Raw genomic sequence first — 21726 nt, forward strand, 5'->3', positions numbered from 1 at the left:
AGTTGCGGCTCGTCCATTGAAGTCCAACGGGCTCTCCCTCAGCGGCAGTTAGGCCCCCACTACAGCGTGGCAGTGTCGGGTCGGCGTCGGTCGTCTTTCGCCGGCGCGGTTCTCCCCGAGCGATCCCACGATGCTCTTGCTGTTGAGCCCGGCGAACTGTAGCTGGAGCGAAAATGTAGCGTCCGCGTACAGCGGCTCCCTCGGCGGGCCGGCCAGGCCTGCTGCTCCGGCGGGTATGTTGGCATCCGCCGGGAGGTCCCACCTTGAGCCAGCCAGGAGTTTTCTTCTTCTCTCAACTTCTTCAGGTGGTGGTCGACGATGAATTGTCAATTCACTCTCGTGCACGCTCTTTTATAGGAGCCTGAGAGTGGTGGGGCTGCAGCACTGCTATGGTGGGAGTGATGCTTGTATCCGCGCCCGCGCGTCCGTACACTGCACCCCTCTCACATCGTTGCTACCGTTATCGCCCGCCGATATTAAATTAGGCATATATGTGGTAACAAAATATATATATATATATATATGACTAAATATTTCTGAAAAATATAGAAAAAGTAAGTCAGACAGAACTCCCAGATAAATATAGTGTTTATGTTCTCTTAACTTATAAGTCAACTTAAACTTCTTTGTCTTTGTCTTTTTGACAAACTTCTTATAAGTTAAGACAACAAATAAATAAAATTACAAACAAATGTACAGGTATATTCTTTTTTGAATCCAGCTGTAAAAAATAAGAAATATGGGAGTCAAGGAAAGATAATGACAGTTGCAGAAGCCAAAGTTGTAATTTATTTTTTATATATAACCGCTGTTCATGTTAGTAATTTTTGTGTGTCAAGGTATTATTACAACATTATATTTTTAAATAGTATGTTTATTATAACTTTTGAGCACAAATAAAGCAGAAACAGCATTAAGTTTTCAAGTACCAAATACAATTTTATCAAATTACATTAAATTTTTCAAAAACTGAATAATTTTAATAAAATTATGCTGTTATTATCAAAAAAAAAAAAGAAAAAAATCACATAAATTAAAACATTTGACCATGTTGTAACAAACTATAAAGATAAGTACTTGGGGACAATCAATAATTATGTAACTGATTCACGGTAAAAACAGATAGTGCATAACAAACTGATAGGTCTTATGAAAGATTTTTGAGCACCAAAGATCAACAATTCTGAAATTCCCAAGGTATATAGCCTACATGGGCTGTTCTTAGCTTTTACTCAATTATTACTAAGTTTATTACTGAAAAGAAAATATAATTTGAAAACCCCTCATTTTTTTATATACAAAGTTCAGAGATACTAAAAAATCTATTTATTTCTTTTTCAATTTTAATCATTGCTCACTCATTTAGTAAAATACTCATTTTTACTTCTCAAGAAATTCTGCAACTTTTAAAGTTATTTTTGTTTAAAAGAAGTTGTGCTGGTCAGGTAGAAGAAGAGTTTTTTATTATTATTCAAGCGCTTAATTTTTTTTAACCACCTTTCCACCTTCAGTAAGCACTCAAAAATATCCTTTTTTTGAAATTGTTATACTTCTTATATCTCTATTCAAATTTGACTGTTCATTCATTTAACTGTGAATTATCTTCCTTTATATACATTTAAAAAGAATCTAATAGATTAATTGCAAGGATTCACATGAACTAGAAAAACTGACTGATATATACTAAATATATAACTTGCTAAAATCTAATGATGGACTCACTACCTACCAGTAGAGTAGTAAATTACTTTGTAGTGAAAATGACAAAAACACAATTATTGTGACTGTACTAAAAAATAATGGTAATTATAAATCACAATAAATAAAATTTGAATATATCATCAATAAATAGAATAATTTGTATATCTATAATGTAGTCCCTTTAAATTAGTAATAGGCAGTGTTCCATTTCCTAGTGCATGTACATCAATATTCAAAAGTTTCTTTTACTGTATTTTTAAAGTACCAGTAGTTGCTTACCAGTTTGTAATTTTTTTTACCGTTTAGTTGAAAAAAAAACTACTTAGTAATATATTTTAAAAAATGTATATGAATTTAATAAATCATTATCAGGCAGTTAATTTTTTAGTTTATATTTTCAGTTTATCTAGTACATGGTGTGATTATCATTAAAGTTCAAGTGGCCAATTTCAAATAAATGAGTTAAGTATAATGTCTGTAAAAGAACATGAATTAAATGAATAAAATTTGCAAATATGTTACTGCACCAATAAATGGGGTTATGTTTAATAGTTAATTTAATACATATGTAATTCCTGTACTAGCTGGAAGCTTGTACATAAAAATATACTATGAAAACTACGTTGTGCATGAAAAATTGTAGGCCTAACCAGGATTTGAACCTAGAAAAAAGATTGAGAGATGACAGCAATCACAGAAGAATAATTTAAATTTGATATAAGAAAAATGAACAAAGATAAAGAAATAGATTACTAACAGTATTATTTTAAAAAGTAAAGTGTTTTATGAAATACGATCACATTAAAAAAAAAAAGAAGACAGATAATGATTATCTGTTGCAAGAGTATTCAATTATTACTAAGAGTTAACAAAACTACAGTTAAATTGATGGCAATTACTTTATAATTTCTGTTGATGAAATCATTATCCACAGCATTGATGATTCTGGTGTGGAGAAATTAGAATAATAATTTAAGGTAAAAAGTAAAGTAATAATACAACAAAAATTGATTATTCAATAAAAAAATCATGAATATTCGTAATCTATACAAGAAATTCTGGAATGGGGTGGTGAATCTAATTGAAAAATTAATAGTTTTTTCTTTACTTTAAAATGTGTTAATAAAATATGGTTATATTTGTTTGATCATATATATCTTTTTTAAATTCAAAAAAAAATTTGTTACAGATTCTTTGAAATACTACGTTTTTCTATATATTTACAGACAGAGAGAAATATATTTATATATTATAGAGAGATGGTGAAATAATAGAAAACTTCTGGTAAGAAAGATAAAGCAGTATAGTACTTAATGCTGAATAATACAAGTAACCAAACAAATTATGCACTGTCTTATTTTTAACTAGTAATAAATAAGTGACAAACAGTGTGGTAGAAATATTCACATTCTTAGCAAAATACACTAGTAGTTAATTTTTCAAACCAAAATAAATTAATATTAAGACAATCATGAATTTTCATAATGATGAATTACATAATGTTATTACTAAATATTTGTTAAATATTTAGTATTAACATTGTCATTTATTTTGCAATTATTTAATTATAAACTGACAATAGTAACATTATCTTTAATTTCAATTAAAATTTTGTTAATTACAGTATACTATAGTGAAATTTAAAGTTTGTTCAAAAATAAGGTTATTATTAGCCAATATTTTTAAAAAAATAATGTTTTAAAAAAGGGGGTCAATAATAAAAATCTAGTATATGGAAATGTGAGTTAGAGGTTTAAATCTTATGTAGCATTATACTTAGCAGATTATTGTAGATTACCTTACATAATTAATGAATGTCCCTATAAATTGAAGTAAAAAGCTCAAGTTTGTGTATCAGTACAAGTATGTAAATATGTTTCCACTGAGAACTATTTTTCAAATTGTATGAAAAATTATATGAAACAATATTTTTAAAATGTTTAAAAAGTTTAAAGTTAACAGTCTACAAATATTTAATATAATTTACAGAGAAATAAATAAATTTTTAGATTTAAAAGATTCAATTAACATATATTAAATTAAGTTTAAATTGTATGTTTCACAATTGGCAGTGCAATGCTTAAATAAATACCAAATTTCTTGCTTTTTCATGAAAAAAAAAAGTTTGTTATAATACAAAAAATATCACTTATTTAAAACATTGTTTCCTTCAATTTTTAAGGGTTTTCTAAGAAGAAAAAAGAGTCTGCTAACAAACTACAAAATAAGTAGAAATTACTAGTATTAAATGTTTTACTTTAATACAGAACCATCGAATATTAAAGTATTACAAATTTTTCACATAGACAGTTGTTAATTATAGATGAAACATGCTTGATTATACTAGATGTATTAAAGAGACATAAAAAAAAAATATATATATATAAATGATTTGTAAACATAGCTTCTACAAAAAGAGTCTATTCTATTATTCTAGCAAAATATTTCAGTAACGGTATTAAAAAAAAAAAAAATGTACAGTTAGCTGCCAATTGAGTTACAATTCAAAATCTATTGGCAAGAAGCACAAGAAAATAAAGTGGCAAAATCCAAGAAGTGCTATTGATGAACATTGAATTTTGGGTTATTTATATGGAAAACATTTATCAGTATGAACATAGACTAAGCATAATAGTTTTAATAAAAATACACAAAGATTTGATAACTTTATAATGTTTTTTTATAAATATTTTTTTTATTTAATTGTGTGTAAAACAACAATAACTTGTGTATGGAGGTTCTATACTGTTTTCATTTTTTTTGGGTAGAGACTGCTTATTAAAAAAACTGTTTATAGTTATTTCCTAACTACTATAGTTAAATTAAATTCTCAGTCTGACACAGATTATCACAATGTTTACTTAGCTCTACATTATGATTTTAATGACTCTTCTTCATCTATTTTCAAATAGTGTAGTACATTTTAATTCAAGATTATTTTATAAACCTGTTAAACTTATATTAAAAATTCAAGTCTGAGCTTAATACTTCAAATTAGACACTACAACTAACTCTTTCAAACAGGTAAAGTTATCCTGCAAGATGAGAACACAATCTTAATTTATCATGAATACCGTAACAGATATTTAGGCTACTTTTAATAGCAATCATAAAGAAATAAAACATATTGTATCATAATAGATTTCACTTACCATTTTATCTATTCTATTAGTGAAATATGTTTAACAATAACCTATTTTACTTTACTATTATGCGGTATATATGGGTGTGTGTGTGTGTGTGTATGTGTGGTGCATTCATATTACTTCTACAGCACCAAACTGTATTATTTAGTATACATATCGTAATAAAACAGTAAAATTATCAATTTTTTTATTGCTAAACATTAAAAAAATAACAGAAAGGAATGTTTTCATATAAGATAATCCTTTGGTATATCTTGAGATTTAATATTAAATAAAGTACATAAAATCACACGTTTTAAAAAACTCCATTAATTGTAGAAACACACTACCCATAACTCATTCATGCGTAGAAGTCATTATTTTTCAGCTTTTTGATTTCATGTCCATGACTGGTTTACCAATTTTTTATAACTAAAATACCAGCAAAATAAACTTAATGCTTTCTGTGATTGTGTAGTCCCTATAAATGTCAAGAATGCTAATCCTGTAAATAGTATATTTAAATATGATTTAAAATTTAATTCCTCTATAAAGACAGCATTAGTGTAAGGATGAATATATTTCACCTGTCAGTTCTCTTTGAATTGTGTAAAAGCAGTCAAACACAAAGAGGAAAAAGTGATGCAAATAAATAAAATAATCTTTCTAAATTTTTTATTTTGGATTATATCACTTCACAACCATCTAAAAGCACAGTTTACAGTTGGACAGTTGATTTAATCCAATTTATAACTACACCATTACTAATACTAAATTCTGAATTCAGTCTCACAAGAACTACAATAATAGTGAAAACAGTTTTACTCATTATTTTATTTCAGTAAATTGATAAATACAGTATAAAAGAAATCAATTTTTCAAGGACATGATTGTAGATGTATGTTAAATATAGTTGATGATAATCGTTCCACCTATGAGCAAGTTATGAAATAAGATGCTTTGTCAATCATATGTTATTAATGTAAATTTTTAGAACATGGAATGAAAACTGAAAAGTTGTTAGCCTTTCAGTTAAAAACACCATTATCATTTTTTAATTCAACATATTTCATTTAGGGTAAATTTTTTAATTTTTACATTATTACATCACACACCAAATGCGATGTAATCATGTTAAACATTCAGTTTTGTAGGAGATGCCCTAACTCAGTTTAGTTTCTCTACTGGGAGTGGTTGTCTTAACAATAAACATTGCCAAATTATCATCCACTGTTTATACATAACCCTACCAGACTCTTTAACTGAACACTAAATTACTAATTTTGTCAATAGAGAGAATGAATAAAATAGATAGCCAATGTATTTTTAATAACAGTTCTTGGTTCTCTGTAGTAACCTTCAAGCAAGCCCAGCCCTTCTATTATTCAACTGTGAATGATATGATGTAACATAACATTATGTGACAGTTGTTTCTACCTTTAATGTGTTTTGTTTTTCAACTTTATAAATAATTTTAAAATTGAACCGATTATATCTGCCAAAAAAGCTTATAAAAAATGCAATATTTACATAATCTTAAAAGTGTTCAGCTGAATAAAAATATCAAACTTATACACAAAATTATTGGTTTTTCTATATAAATACTATCTCAGTATGTATGAAAAAACAACACAAAAAACTCAATATGTGCCATTTTGATAAATAGTTAATACTTTATAATATGATTACCTATATATATAAATATAAATAAATATATTATTAAAATGAAAATTTATGATCACAAATATAAGTAAATGGATTTTCAATATAAAATAAATGTACTTATGATCACAAAAGTAAGTAAATGGTTTTTTAATGTAAAATAAATGTATATCACCAACTGCAATGCATGAATGAATGTTATAGAAGTGCTGTAATTATATAATTTACTTATTATTTTATCATAATTAAGTTTTGAAACAAGTTAATTTTACAAATAACTCTTAATTTCATTTTTAATTTGTGGAATATGATATTTACTATTAACACAGCAATTGTGTGCAGCAGTAAGAATTAAGCAGCGACTTATATTTTATTTGTGTTTAAAAGATTAGCAGCTGTAACTATATTGTTTTTTTATTATTTTTTTAAATAACACCAGCTGATATTAACTCATTCCAACACTAAGCTGATTATTATTATATTATTAGATTGAATTATATTTTTGCAACACCTTTCATCTTGTGATTTTTTTTTTATCCTTTCAGTCACATTTAATAATTTCAATTAAAAAACACACCTTTAAAAAAGCACCCTAACAGATACAAATTATTAAACAGATTCTTTTATTTTATAATGCTTAATACTATGTCCAAAATAAATATAATAATTTAACTCTCATCGCTAGTCTTTTTCTTTCTTTCTTTAAGAAAAAAAAACACCACGTAACAAATTATTATATTAATGACCATCGTTTTACTATTTTAGCACATACACCCTCCTTCTGAGTCTTGCTGTTCATTCTGAGATGATGGTTGTGTCTGAAGATCAACAGCTGCAAATATATATTAAGGAAAATGATTTTTTTTTTTTTTACTAAAAATTGAAAGTATACATAAAAAAAATAAATAAACAGAAAATTTTGCTTCAATTTTATATCTTAATAACTGCTACTAATAATAAATTTCATAATTTCAGCTCAGTTTTCTATGCAAATTTATTATTTAATTAAGACTGTAGTAGTAACAGTAGTCAAAACAGGATATTATATAAACCCATAAAACTATATTATTACTATAGTTATTGTTTGTAATTTCTAGCTGCAAGAGATGGTATGATTTAAGGACATGAATAAAATAGAGGCTGGGATATTATCAAAGATTTTAGAATGGATTACTGCTAGGTACATTATCTTATCATACATTATACAGGATACATTATCTCTCAAGGATCTAAAAAAGTATCGTATTTTGCATTTTAGAAGAAATGAGGAAACACTGATTTATTCCAGTAGATACTTCAGCCAGTAGAATACACTTTATTGTGCCACCATCAGGCAGCAAGCAGAGTAGCTGAGATGGTTCATAAATACCTTTGAACTGATCAAATCATTAAGTAGGCACTGATTCCACAGGTTCTGGCATTCTCAACATGGATCTAGCAGGGTATGATCTCCACTAATGAAGTTAACATGAAAAGTGAGAAAGGGTGATCCAAAATACAGAGGAACTTCTTTTACCTGAAGAACTGAAGTACAAGGCAAAAACCTAAACACAGAAGAAAACACAACCTTTTCAAACAAAAAAAAAAAAATTTTTTTTGTGGGTGGGATGCCCATCCCACCCACAATTCCTCAGGGTTCAGTATACTTTTCCAGGAATGAGAGGTATCTTACAGATAAACAATTATGCAATAATGGTTTAAAATTTATGTTGTAAAAAATTGCTTTTCTTTCTGCAATAAAAAACCTACCCAAGAAATGATAGTGTTCCTAACAGAAAAACCTTGCTCATCCAAGAAATTATGTGGAACATAGAAGTATCCAACTGAAATATAAATAAATATATTCACTAAACCTCCACTGCAGCTTTAATAGATATGCTTCTGTTATAATAATACTCATGATATTTTATTTTGCATTCACCAAAATTAAATGAAAAAAATTAAAAAATTATGCTTAGTCAATTTTCACAAGTTTGGATCTATTACTCAGAAGTTGTTAAACTGATTTTCCCAGTTGAATTTAATCCCACCATGGGATATTACTGGAACTACTGCTTCTCCAATTTTCATAAAATTTATTAGCATCTGGGCCCTGTATCTGAGTAACCACACTAAATTTTATGATGATGCTTTTTATAATTTCACCAGTTTGAGAGCTATTAAATAATACAGATGAAAATGCATACATACAGAATTGCAACCTAGCCTTTTTAGATTCAAGAGGATCTCAAAATGGCAAGAAATGAAAATAAACAGGATTTTGACCCATTACTTCTTATAATATTTTCTATACAACAGCTAGGAATGTAAAAAAATAATTTTGGCTAACATATAATTTTTTTTTTTTTTTGTCTTCAGTCATTTGACTGGTTTGATGCAGCTCTCCAAGATTCCCTATCTAGTGCTAGTCGTTTCATTTCAGTATACCCTCTACATCCTACATCCCCAACAATTTGTTTTACATACTCCAAACGTGGCCTGCCTACACAATTTTTCCCTTCTACCTGTCCTTCCAATATTAAAGCGACTATTCCAGGATGCCTTAGTATGTGGCCTATAAGTCTGTCTCTTCTTTTAGCTATATTTTTCCAAATGCTACTTTCTTCACCTATTTGCCGCAATACCTCTTCATTTGTCACTTTATCCACCCATCTGATTTTTAACATTCTCCTATAGCACCACATTTCAAAAGCTTCTAATCTTTTTTTCTCAGATACTCCGATTGTCCAAGTTTCACTTCCATATAAAGCGACACTCCAAACATACACTTTCAAAAATCTTTTCCTGACATTTAAATTCATTTTTGATGTAAACAAATTATATTTCTTACTGAAGGCTCGTTTAGCTTGTGCTATTCGGCATTTTATATCGCTCCTGCTTCGTCCATCTTTAGTAATTTTACTTCCCAAATAACAAAATTCTTCTACCTCCATAATCTTTTCTCCTCCTATTTTCACATTCAGCGGTCCATCTTTGTTATTTCTACTACATTTCATTACTTTTGTTTTGTTCTTGTTTATTTTCATGCGATAGTTTTTGCGTAGGACTTCATCTATACCGTTCATTGTTTCTTCTAAATCCTTTTTACTCTCGGCTAGAATTACTATATCATCAGCAAATCGTAGCATCTTTATCTTTTCACCTTGTACTGTTACTCCGAATCTAAATTGTTCTTTAACATCATTAACTGCTAGTTCCATGTAAAGATTAAAAAGTAACGGCGATAGGGAACATCCTTGTCGGACTCCCTTTCTTATGTTCTTCAATTGTTATTGTTGCTGTTTGGTTCCTGTACATGTTAGCAATTGTTCTTCTATCTCTGTATTTGAACCCTAATTTTTTTAAAATGCTGAACATTTTATTCCAGTCTACGTTATCGAAAGCCTTTTCTAGGTCTATAAACGCCAAGTATGTTGGTTTGTTTTTCTTTAATCTTCCTTCTACTATTAATCTGAGGCCTAAAATTGCTTCCCTTGTCCCTATACTTTTCCTGAAACCAAATTGGTCTTCTCCTAATACTTCTTCCACTCTCCTCTCAATTCTTCTGTATAAAATTCTAGTTAAGATTTTTGATGCATGACTAGTTAAACTAATTGTTCTGTATTCTTCACATTTATCTGCCCCTGCTTTCTTTGGTATCATAACTATAACACTTTTTTTGAAGTCTGATGGAAATTCCCCATTTTCATAAATATTACACACCAGTTTGTATAATCTATCAATCGCTTCCTCACCTGCACTGCGCAGTAATTCTACAGGTATTCCGTCTATTCCAGGAGCTTTTCTGCCATTTAAATCTTTTAATGCTCTCTTAAATTCAGATCTCAGTATTGTTTCTCCCATTTCATCCTCCTCAACTTCCTCTTCTTCCTCTATAACACCATTTTCTAATTCATTTCCTCCGTATAACTCTTCAATATATTCCACCCATCTATCGACTTTACCTTTCGTATTATATATTGGTGTACCATCTTTGTTTAACACATTATTAGATTTTAATTTATGTACCCCAAAATTTTCCTTAACTTTCCTGTATGCTCCGTCTATTTTACCAATGTTCATTTCTCTTTCCACTTCTGAACACTTTTCTTTAATCCACTCTTCTTTCGCCAGTTTGCACTTCCTGTTTATAGCATTTCTTAATTGCCGATAGTTCCTTTTACTTTCTTCATCACTAGCATTCTTATATTTTCTACGTTCATCCATCAGCTGCAATATATCGTCTGAAACCCAAGGTTTTCTACCAGTTCTCTTTATTCTGCCTAAGTTTGCTTCTGCTGATTTAAGAATTTCCTTTTTAACATTCTCCCATTCTTCTTCTACATTTTCTACCTTATCTTTTTTACTCAGACCTCTTGCGATGTCCTCCTCAAAAATCTTCTTTACCTCCTCTTCCTCAAGCTTCTCTAAATTCCACCGATTCATCTGACATCTTTTCTTCAGGTTTTTAAACCCCAATCTACATTTCATTATCACCAAATTATGGTCGCTATCAATGTCTGCTCCAGGGTAAGTTTTGCAGTCAACGAGTTGATTTCTAAATCTTTGCTTAACCATGATATAATCTATCTGATACCTTGCAGTATCGCCTGGCTTTTTCCAAGTGTATATTCTTCTATTATGATTTTTAAATTGGGTGTTGGCAATTACTAAATTATACTTCGTGCAAAACTCTATAAGTCGGTCCCCTCTTTCATTCCTTTTCCCCAGCCCGTATTCACCCACTATATTTCCTTCCTTGCCTTCTCCAATGCTTGCATTCCAATCTCCAACTATTATTAAATTTTCATCTCCTTTTACGTGTTTAATTGCTTCATCAATCTCTTCGTATACACACTCTACCTCATCATCATCATGGGCGCTTGTAGGCATATAGACGTTAACAATCGTTGTCGGTTTAGGTTTTGATTTTATCCTTATTACAATGATTCTATCGCTATGCGTTTTGAAATACTCCACTCTCCTCCCTATCTTCTTGTTCATCACGAAACCTACTCCTGCCTGCCCATTATTTGACGCTGAGTTAATTACTCTAAAATCACCTGACCAAAAGTCGCCTTCCTCTTCCCACCGAACCTCACTAATTCCTACTATATCCACATTTGTCCTACCCATTTCCTTTTTTAAATTTTCTAGCCTACCAACCTTTTTTAAGCTTCTAACATTCCACGCTCCGACTCGTAGAATGTTATTTTTTACTTTTCTGGTGACCCCTTCCTTAGTAGTCCCCACCCGGAGATCCGAACGGGGGACTATTTTACCTCCGGAATATTTTACCAAGGAAGGCGCCTCCATTATTGGTATGTGAAAATGCAGAGAGCCACATTTTCTTGGAAAAAAAGCAGCTGTAGTTTTCCATTGCTTTCAGCTGCGCAGTACTCAGAGGACTGAGTGATGTTGATACGGCCGTTTAAGTCGTCCTGACTCACGCCCCTAACAACTACTGAAAGAGCTGCTGCCCTCTTTCAGGAATCATTCCTTAGTCTGGCTCTCAACAGATACCTCTCCGATATGGTTGCACCTTCGGTCCAGCTACTCTGTATCCCTGAGCACTCAAGCCCCCTCACCAACGGCAAGGTTTCATGATTCATAGAGGAGGAACATATAATTATAGCATTAATTAACACATACATAGCTATTTCATTCTCATTTTTGTTTTACATTTGTTATCTGTAAAAATGTTTGATCATTAAGTCACTAGAGTTCGCTAAGAAGCTTTATGAAAAATTAAATTCCCATGTTAATTAAAGAAGCCTTAACCTTTCAAAAAGATATTAAGCTCAAAATCAAAAAAATGTCTTAATTCAAATGGTCAAAATACATGAGTAACAAATTTAGTGAAAATCTCTTTAGTAGTTTCTGAGAAAAGTGAACCACACTGTAAAGCGATACAAACTCACACTACAATTTTTTACTCAACGAGACTGGTCTACAACCAGATTTTCATGAAAATCTGAAATCATCTTTTCCAGACATTTTATATAAAAAACAAAGCTGTCTTTCTTACAACATGTCTTTGGCTCATAATTCATAATAGAAATATATTTTTTCTGTCTCAAGAGTTCCATAAACTATTACAGAGTTAAATACAATTCTCTGTAGTTAATTAATTCATAACTCTTGACATAGTAAGAACTTGTGAACATCTAAATCAAAGTATTGATGAGACTCAAACCCCACACACGTATGACATTCCATGCTGTTTATACATCAGTATTGATTAAATCTTAACTGGAATGGATCTAAGTACACTTAGAAGCAGAAGGGCAAAAGATGAAAATAAAATATTAGTGGCTAAGCCAGATTTAATAAACCTGTCCAAAAAAAAAAATAGTATCTTACTCTACTAAGAAACTAAGACTTTGGGTGATCCAAAGTACAGAGGAATTTCTTTTAACTAAAGAACTTAAGTGAAAGGCAAAAACCTCCACATAGAAGAAAATTCAAGGCCTTTCCAGAGTGCAGATGCCCAACCTACCCACAATTCTTCAGGTTTCAGTTTTTTTTTGCAGAAATGAGAGGCATCTGACAAATAAAAAATTGTTCACACCTTCAAAATCATTTTTAATTAAAAAAAAGGAATTAAAAAACAAATCTTGTGGAAGGTCAACATCCCAAAGCTGTAAATATAATTTGGTTGATCAAATAAATTTTACATACCTTTGCTACTGGTGTGCAATAGATCAATTTCAATTAATAGAATTAAATCAGAAATGGTAGGGATGGGATTATACAAAACTGCCAAACTTGAATTTGACTAACAACTAGACAACATATAAAAGTTTTCATAATAAAATAAATAAATTAAGCGAGTAATTCAATTCAACTACTAAGCATAATTGGAGAAGCAGTTAGCAGCATTTGAATCTACAGAGTGCACATTTACTATAAGAACATAGAAAAAAGATCACACGTAGTGTTACAATGTAACTGCAATCCAATTTCTTCTACAGATGTGAAACATATAGTACAAAAAATTCTATTTAAATTTGCTAAAATAAGGTTTATGAGCAGTAAAAGATTTCACTGGTATGAACAGATTTAGGAGAGAATTGAGTGAAATTATATTTTAAAGTGGTTTTATTTTTTAGTGAAGAATTAAGGAATACAATAAATAGTTAAATAGTGAAAACAGATAGATTAAAAATATTTCCTAATATGAAAAGGAAACTACCACATAGATACTAATTTACTTAATCTATTACAAATGTAACATCATAAACTTAAGTAAATAGCACATTTGAAATTGAAAAAAGTCTCTAAAAAGTATTTATATACATTTTTTCTGAGAAAATATACAGGATACCATTAAAATATAAAATCTAGAAAGAGACGAAAAAGCAATATGCTAATCAAGTTGTTCATGCATGTATGTTGATCGAGTTTAATGAAAAATTTAATACAGGCTGTGTGTTGCCTTTTTGTATATCTGATGATAATCAATGATGTGCAAAGCAGGTAACTGAAGATAAAAGTATTAATGAAAAGTTTGGAAAAGTACAGAAGGTAAAGAAGATTAGGGTTTCTTTGAGAAACTCAAGATTTTTCTAATTATACATGTTTGTTGTCACATAACTTAGCTGATATAAGACAGAAATTAATCAGTTTGGAAGCGAATTCCAGAAAATGTGGTTAAAAGTTAATGAAGGTAAAACTAAGAAAGAAAAATATGCTGAGTGGTTCACTGCTTAGGAAGGATTATTATTACAAACGTTTGATCAGATTGAAGTTGTAGTATAAGGATACTCAATATTCCATTTGTTCAATTATAAAGTTTGGAAATCAAACGATGTTTAATTCAATCTTAGTTGAAAATTTTTGGTTTCAGGGATAAAGGATAAAGATGGTCTGCATTAACAATAGTTGTGAGACGTGAAAGATAACCAAATCAGTACAACAAATTGGAGAAAGCTCCAATTTTTTTATATTTATTAAAAAAATGCTCTTATTTAAGAGCATAAGCAGAACACTGAATAGATTCTTCAACTGGCAATAGAGTTTAGGATTGAAGTAAGATTAGATGTGTAAAAGTGGAAATTTGTCATTCATTCAATTGAAGTGGTTGCGGACCAGGTGGAGTTTTGTGGAGGCTCTAAGCTCCAGATACAAGTCAACAGTAAATAACTCATGAAAGTATAAACTTTTTAATTAAAAAAATTTCATCAAATTTCACTGAAATAAAGATTCTTCACATTTTTCAGCGACCTTCCTAAATGATATGCATTAACACTGGCTATTCTGTACTAGGTTTGTTTTAAAGTTATTTATAGTTATAATTTGGGTTAGAAAAACAAGTTTCTCTAATATAATAATTAAATGTGGTATGCGAATGATTTAAAACATAACATAAATAATGATTATTTAAAACAGATTTAATTAGCATTAAAACAATCAACAGCTTTAAATATTTTTCACCCCTGATTATCATGAACAACCTAGATGTTAAAAGATTGCTTAACACATAAATGAAGCCATCATTAACCTGAATAGTTTAATTACAAAGACTTGTAATTATTTTTAGATTATAATACATACTTTTTTTACAGGAGGATTGGAAATTCTATCCATCCATTGCAATGAACAAGTCAAAATGATATATAATATTCATAGCATACCTTCTCTTAGTTTTCCTTAATTTTATGTGTCGCTTAGGCAATTATCAAATTATACTGCTCTTGCAGACTAAGTCTATTATACTTCATTACTATATGGATAGTTCCACAAAAAGAAGTCAGGACAATTGGAGTCGTGTGGTCTTAAAAACTAGTTTTAAAGAAATTATTTTTTTTACCTCGCATTTGATGCAGTATCTTTTAAGTATAAATAATAAGTGGCAAACTGCAATTTCCTCTTGAAAGAGGCAGCACTCACACTTTTACTCTTGCAGCAAGGAAATAAATTGTTGAATAATTCTCAATAAGATTCAACATTCTCAATGATTTTTAAAAAAAATCGAGGGGTCTGATTATTATTTTTAGCCCCAAAATCACACCTATCTCTATTTTTGGAAGTATGAAAGAGATTTAGTAAAATTACACAAGTTTTCAATCCCAAGTCAGATTATTGAAATAATCACCACTATGTTACCTTAGACAATGAACGTAAGAATTTTCTTTGTAAAATTTTCCACTAGTACACTCAGTCTCATTTATCAATCAATTCTCACTACTGACAAACTTCTCCCCCTTCTCCCATTTCAGTCTTAACATTCTCTTATTCACAATACAGTCACTCACACCACAACCATTTGCACTTAAATCACAATACATTCATCTCACATCATAACCATTTTCACTTCATATAGCCACTCAAAACAAAAACTTCAGAAAGTATTTATATTTGAAATAGCAGTTAGTGAATGATATATACTAATTACAATAGTTTTTATCTATTTTTTGTTCAATTAAAAATATCTAAATTGATAATACAGATAAAAAAGATAAACTTGAATTCTTTTCTGTATGCATACCCAGGTACACAAAAATACTTCACTGTTAAAAAACCCCTATTTAAGCTACTTCTTTAACATAATGTTAACAAGTTAAAGATTGCCAATTTATTAAATCTTATCTGGTGTTGCTGATAGTAACACTACACAACAGACACATGTGCAGTAATAACAAACCTGTTACAACAAACTATGTTTTAACATAATTTTAATTACATTTACTTTTGTTAAACTATTTTAAGTATAGAAAAACTAAAAAAAAAAAATTATGAGTAATGGGGCTAAAAAGTATGGAGATAGATGATGGGGCTAATAGTTATTGAAGATGGAGAGATTAAAACAGTCAATTAACAAATTTTTTAATGTTTGCAATATACAGAGTTGGCTAAATAAATTCTTTTAGAATGATAAAATTAATATTTTCTAGAGGAGTTGACAAATTTCAAATGTTGGTCAATCTAATCACGATTTTATGAAAACCTATTCAGATAAAAGAACATGAAAAGAATGGAAAATTTAACAAATGATTACATATAGTGTAAAATCAGATTTTTAATTTTACTGAGATTTTTTTTGTTATAAATGTCTTTTGCGAGTGCAAAATGTCCACCCAAGTCCACTGAGGGACTTGGGTGGAATCATTAATTGTTTGTCTGGTTGTGAATTATGTTTTTTCAAAGGAAATGTTTAGCCTTACTTTCACTGCAATATCTTTTATGTGGTTTACTTGTTCTGCTGCCATTTTAAGATTCTCTAAAAGATTTTAATGTCATTGGCAAACGCCAATTAATTTCAATGTTGGACCTGATTTTATTTAATGGCACGTTCCATTTTCTTTCATTAATTATAATTCTATTTATTGTAAAAACTCATAAATTGTTTAACAAATACAGTTTAGAAACACATACTATAAAAATAAGCAGTAATATTTTTAAGCATTGTCTGTTGTTTATCCAGTTAAAAAAAAATAAACTAATTTTCTTTTATCAATGACCTCTTCTAGTAATCAAGATCTATGAAAAGAGACAGTCAGAATAAAAACTATCTTTCTAATTGTTAATATAGATATAAAAAAATATTACATAAAAAGTTACCACTTTCAAGAACAGAACAAACTGAGATACAGCACATTGTGAACATTCTGAAATGTTCAATGTTGGTTTTCATGCTGCAATATTGTAGCTGAATACAGCTTAAAAATGCCTAGGCTAAGTGAACTCCTGCTATAACATAGTATATATTAAAATTTTAGAATTACCTTTGTTCACTTAACAATTCTCATATTTTAAATAACTGATTGAACAAATGATGTGTAAATTAGATTTTAGACATTTAATAATTACTAGATTACATAATTTTTTTTTCTGAAACTAGCAATAAACAAGACCCACAAAATAACCTCTATTTTACAATATTACCACATAAAAATATATGTTTGTAACAGTTTTAATATTTACGAACAAAGGTAAAAACATTTTTATATTATGTAGATTATAAGGTGATAGTCTTAAGATTTTTAAGCTGTGTATTGTGTTAATGCAGAATTAATTGATGTGTGTTCCCTTATAATGAGTGATTGAGTAGAAATAGGAATAGGAGGCCTGACTTTACTCAATAGGCATGGCATCCCAGCCACTGGTTTGGCTTTTTGTGCAACTCTCACACACAAAACAGAATACTTACACAATTCCATGAGTACAGAGGTCTGCTACCTAAGCTCCGATAAAGATATGACCAACTGCCAGCTACCAGAAGGTGCCAGTATGGAACCAAGGTAGCTGACCTAACCCAAATGTTCTTGTCCAAATAAGAAGGAAGTAACAAAGGGGAAAGAAAATGATGGGAACATTCAACCTGAAGAGGGACTGCCTCTGAAAAAAAGAGTATTTTAAAACAATCACAGTTTTTTTTTCAATAATGTGAACTCTATATACAGATTCATTTTTTTGTATAAACAGATTCTGTAACCTTTAGTCTATTATTATCAAATATAATTAAAGCAGTACATATCTTTTTACTTTTAACATCTTGCAGATTAAAAAAAAGATCATGCAAATAACAAGATAACTGAATACATAAGTAAGCAGATATCTCAATCTGGTTATTAAAAATAATACTCACATTTATATCCAAATATTTGTTAGCTTCAAGAACACTGAATTTCTATATAATTTCAAGGCTGCTGCATTAAAATAATTATGTTTAAGATGGATAAATCAGCAAAGTGCAATAACTTTACGGATGTAGAGTATCAACCATGGCAATCCAAAAGTATACACTCCAAAAAACAAAAAAAAAGGTGCATAAATTGCTACCTACAAAGAAATTCCCCTCTGGTATTGAGCATTTTTAATATTTTCTAAAATAATGTATTTTCAGTTACAAATATAACAGTGAAAAGATAACTGGTTGGAGATAGTACAGTTTTTTTATATTTTTTAATGGAGTAGGAGGTTTTTAATTATCGTTATTTTCAATGAAATTAAAGTGTATATAGTTTAAATTTTAGGTAAGCATTTAAACAAAAGAATGAGGGAGTTTATTTATACATTTCAAGCTGTTAATAATTAGCTACGGTCATTTACTAAATTCCATTACAATAATGCAATCAGCAGGCACAGTACCAGCATTTGGTATAGCAGTCAGATTTTATTGCTCTATGAGAATCAGTTGAATTAAAAAGTGACTTGGTACACTTCATACCTTGGAATGCTAATTTCTAAAACTATCCAAGTGTTGTGGAATCTTGAAATTATATAAGATTCAATTTATCATCGTATCCAGGATCATAGCTAATTTTTATTTAATTAATGTTAGCATTCTTATAGGAGTTATAAAAAATTTATTTTAAAAGAGGAGCAACAAGAAGTAAACTAAATGATTTCATATAGTATTATTCTCTAGGCCGACTGGTTACAGAAAAAACATGATTTAAAAAAAAATAAAATTTCACTTTCTGTTAGTTGCTATAATCTTGATATTGCGGCATAATATTAGTCTCTATTATTTTCATTAATCAAACCATTATCCTTTTGATCTTTTTACGTTCAAAAGAAAAGAATGTTGCTATAGATTATCCCTGAAACTTCTACAGGTTTTTTTAAAGAATATTTCCTACATCAGCTTTTCCTCTGCAGAGATGAGAAGAAGACCAAAGAAAAATTCTTTGGTCCTCAACTTGGGTTTTCATTGGTTATTCTAAGTTGAGGACCAAAGAATTTTTCAAGAATCATCTTGCTCTACTTAGTAGCTAGAAAGTAGTAAAAATCAAATGAAAAAGATATGTTACAAAATACAGCTGTACTCAAGTAAGTTTAAATGTTATAACTTAACATTACCACAAGAACTCTGTGATAAAATACTGCTGTCACCAAATTTGAAATAGAACTTAACAGACTTAATTCATTTAAGGGGTAAAACTTTAAGTTGAGTATATCATTTCAATAGATATTTCTTTGTAAGTAAGCAAATTGTTTTAACTTAGTTGCCCAGATGATATGGTGATCATGCTCAATATGGTTTCAATTTTAGTTAGGAAGTGGCATTCTTTTCAATTATCCTTTCATTCATTTAATCTGAAGGTTGGAATATAAAAAAATCCATAAAATCAGAGGTATACTTTTTAACAAACAGAAGAAAGGAATTTTCAAAACGGGTTGGAATTATTGTTAACTGAAAAAGGAAATGATATGGCACATTACAGAAAGCAGTAAAATTCATGCTTTTTGCAGTAGAAACAGTAAGAGAACCACTGCACTTTATTAATAATCCTGCAAAATTTATGAGCCAACTGTTTTAACACCAATGCACGGAAATAATATTTAAGAAAGCAAAGAAGTATTCATGATGAATAGATGAGTGTTCAGTAAAAAATGGTAATAGACGATTTTTTAGTAAAAAAATTACAGTTACTTTGTAATTAACTTTTAAATAAATCAAAAGTTGTAAGGATGTACTGAAAGTTGTAATTTCAGTAGTTCATAAATCTTGCAATGTTACCATGAATTTCAGTAGTTCTTTACCATTTTTACTGGAATAAGACCATGAATTTTGCAGCTGGTAGAATTATTTATTGTTACAATAAATAATGTATGGCATTATGATTAAAAAAAATAGTAAGCAAAATATTTTATACAAATTTTAACTAATGAAAAAAAATGAACTTCAAATGAAAAATCTTAGCCATTAAAATAAGAAAAACTGGATTTTTCTGATTATACTATTACCATTAATAAAGTCTAAATATTTTTTATAGATGATGAGTCAAAAAATTGTATTAAAATAATTTAAATTGAATTAAGTGAATTTAGTGATAGCACACATCATCCCCAAAAGCAAATTTAAGAAAAGCACAAACTGTAAGGAAAAAATATGGCTGCTGTTTCCTGGTAAACAAAGTTTACTTGGCTTTTTTTAAATTTCATAATACAACAAACACAATGAGCAATTTAAAATTAGTCATACACATAAATTCCATCACTATTTAATGAAGCGCATTTTAATCAATGAAGAAGAACTTCCTATTTCAAAATAAATATTTTCCAGTTGAATGCCACATGGGATTCAGGGAACTACATATTCTAAATATACTTATACAATTTAATTATTAAACATTTTGTAGTTTAATTTCAATTTTCTAATGTTATCTTATAATTTTTTTCCAAACTGTGTAAACATAGTCTACGTTTAAATTCATTCAGAATTTCTCTTGAGCACTGGCTCATTCAGTATGAAAACATTGAGTTAATTTTTTATTCAATTGTGACTGAAATTGATAAGTTATCCTAGGGAAGCATAAAGTTTATGGCTTTTATGAATCACCTTTTGACTTCTAATGACAAACTAAATGAATTTCCCTCTAATATTTCTATAATTTATAGTAATTGTTAAATTTCTACTCAGCCACTGCTGCCCTCATTTATATATATTTAATATTCTTCAATATTTTAATCATAAATGATAGTTACTTCTAAAACAGGCCTCTTGCTTCAAGAGTACCTAATTTTCCAAACTATTATTAAATCTCAAAAACTATTATTTCATCACAGTTTTAAATTAGAAAAGAAAAATTAGAATTAGTTACTCTTGTGAGCCTGTTGTAGTTCAGTTAGAAGCTATGGGTACAAACTGTTGTAGGTCAACATAAGTATTTATATTATCCATCAGCTATGTCTAATTTGCAACTGTTTTATTGTAAATGATATTGTATTGTTTGTCTTAAATTATATTCTTAGTTTGGATTATGATATAAAATATGAGTAAAATGTGGTACTGATTAAAAAAGTAATAAAGCAATAAAAGTAATAATTTTTTTTTGAATTGCTAGGTTTTTTATTTAGAGACTTTTGTATCAAAAAGTCATGAAAAGATTTTTCAGTTTAAATTTGCAAACACAATTGAATCAATGAGATGACAAACTTTTAATGCTTCACAAGTGCATTTACCTTTGTAAAAATACTGCAGCAGAGATTAGATGTAATTCAACTTACAACTGTATTTATCTACATTTATATTTAAATTTCTATAATACTATTAATAAAGTTGATAAAAAAATTTCTGGTGTATGCAGTTTTATCTGCATAAAACGTTAAATTAAATCATTTAAAATAACTTAATATCTCATTTATTACAGCAACTCTTAGAATTTATATCAGACAATTATTTAGTTAGGCCAAAATGTTTTTACCATGTTTCTATTAAAAAAAAGAAGACAATGTACAGGCATGTTTAAAAAAAAAGGCCAATGTAAAATTCAATCAACAATCTCCAACTGAAATACACATATAAACT

General features: G+C 29.1%; 1 protein-coding gene across 1 annotated transcript in view; it reads right to left on the bottom strand.

Annotated features, from left to right (window-relative positions):
• Nucleotides 1-770: 770 nt before the first annotated feature.
• Nucleotides 771-21726, bottom strand: part of Rab6 (RAS oncogene family member Rab6) — a 143800-nt gene continuing 122844 nt past the window's right edge. The window contains exon 7 of the mRNA XM_075365335.1: nt 771-7320. Coding sequence (XP_075221450.1) covers nt 7250-7320 — 71 coding nt within the window. The 3' untranslated portion in view covers nt 771-7249. The remainder of the gene's footprint in view (nt 7321-21726) is intronic.

This window comes from Lycorma delicatula, chromosome 1 (assembly GCF_047948215.1).
Source record: "Lycorma delicatula isolate Av1 chromosome 1, ASM4794821v1, whole genome shotgun sequence".
Classification (NCBI taxonomy): domain Eukaryota; kingdom Metazoa; phylum Arthropoda; class Insecta; order Hemiptera; family Fulgoridae; genus Lycorma; species Lycorma delicatula.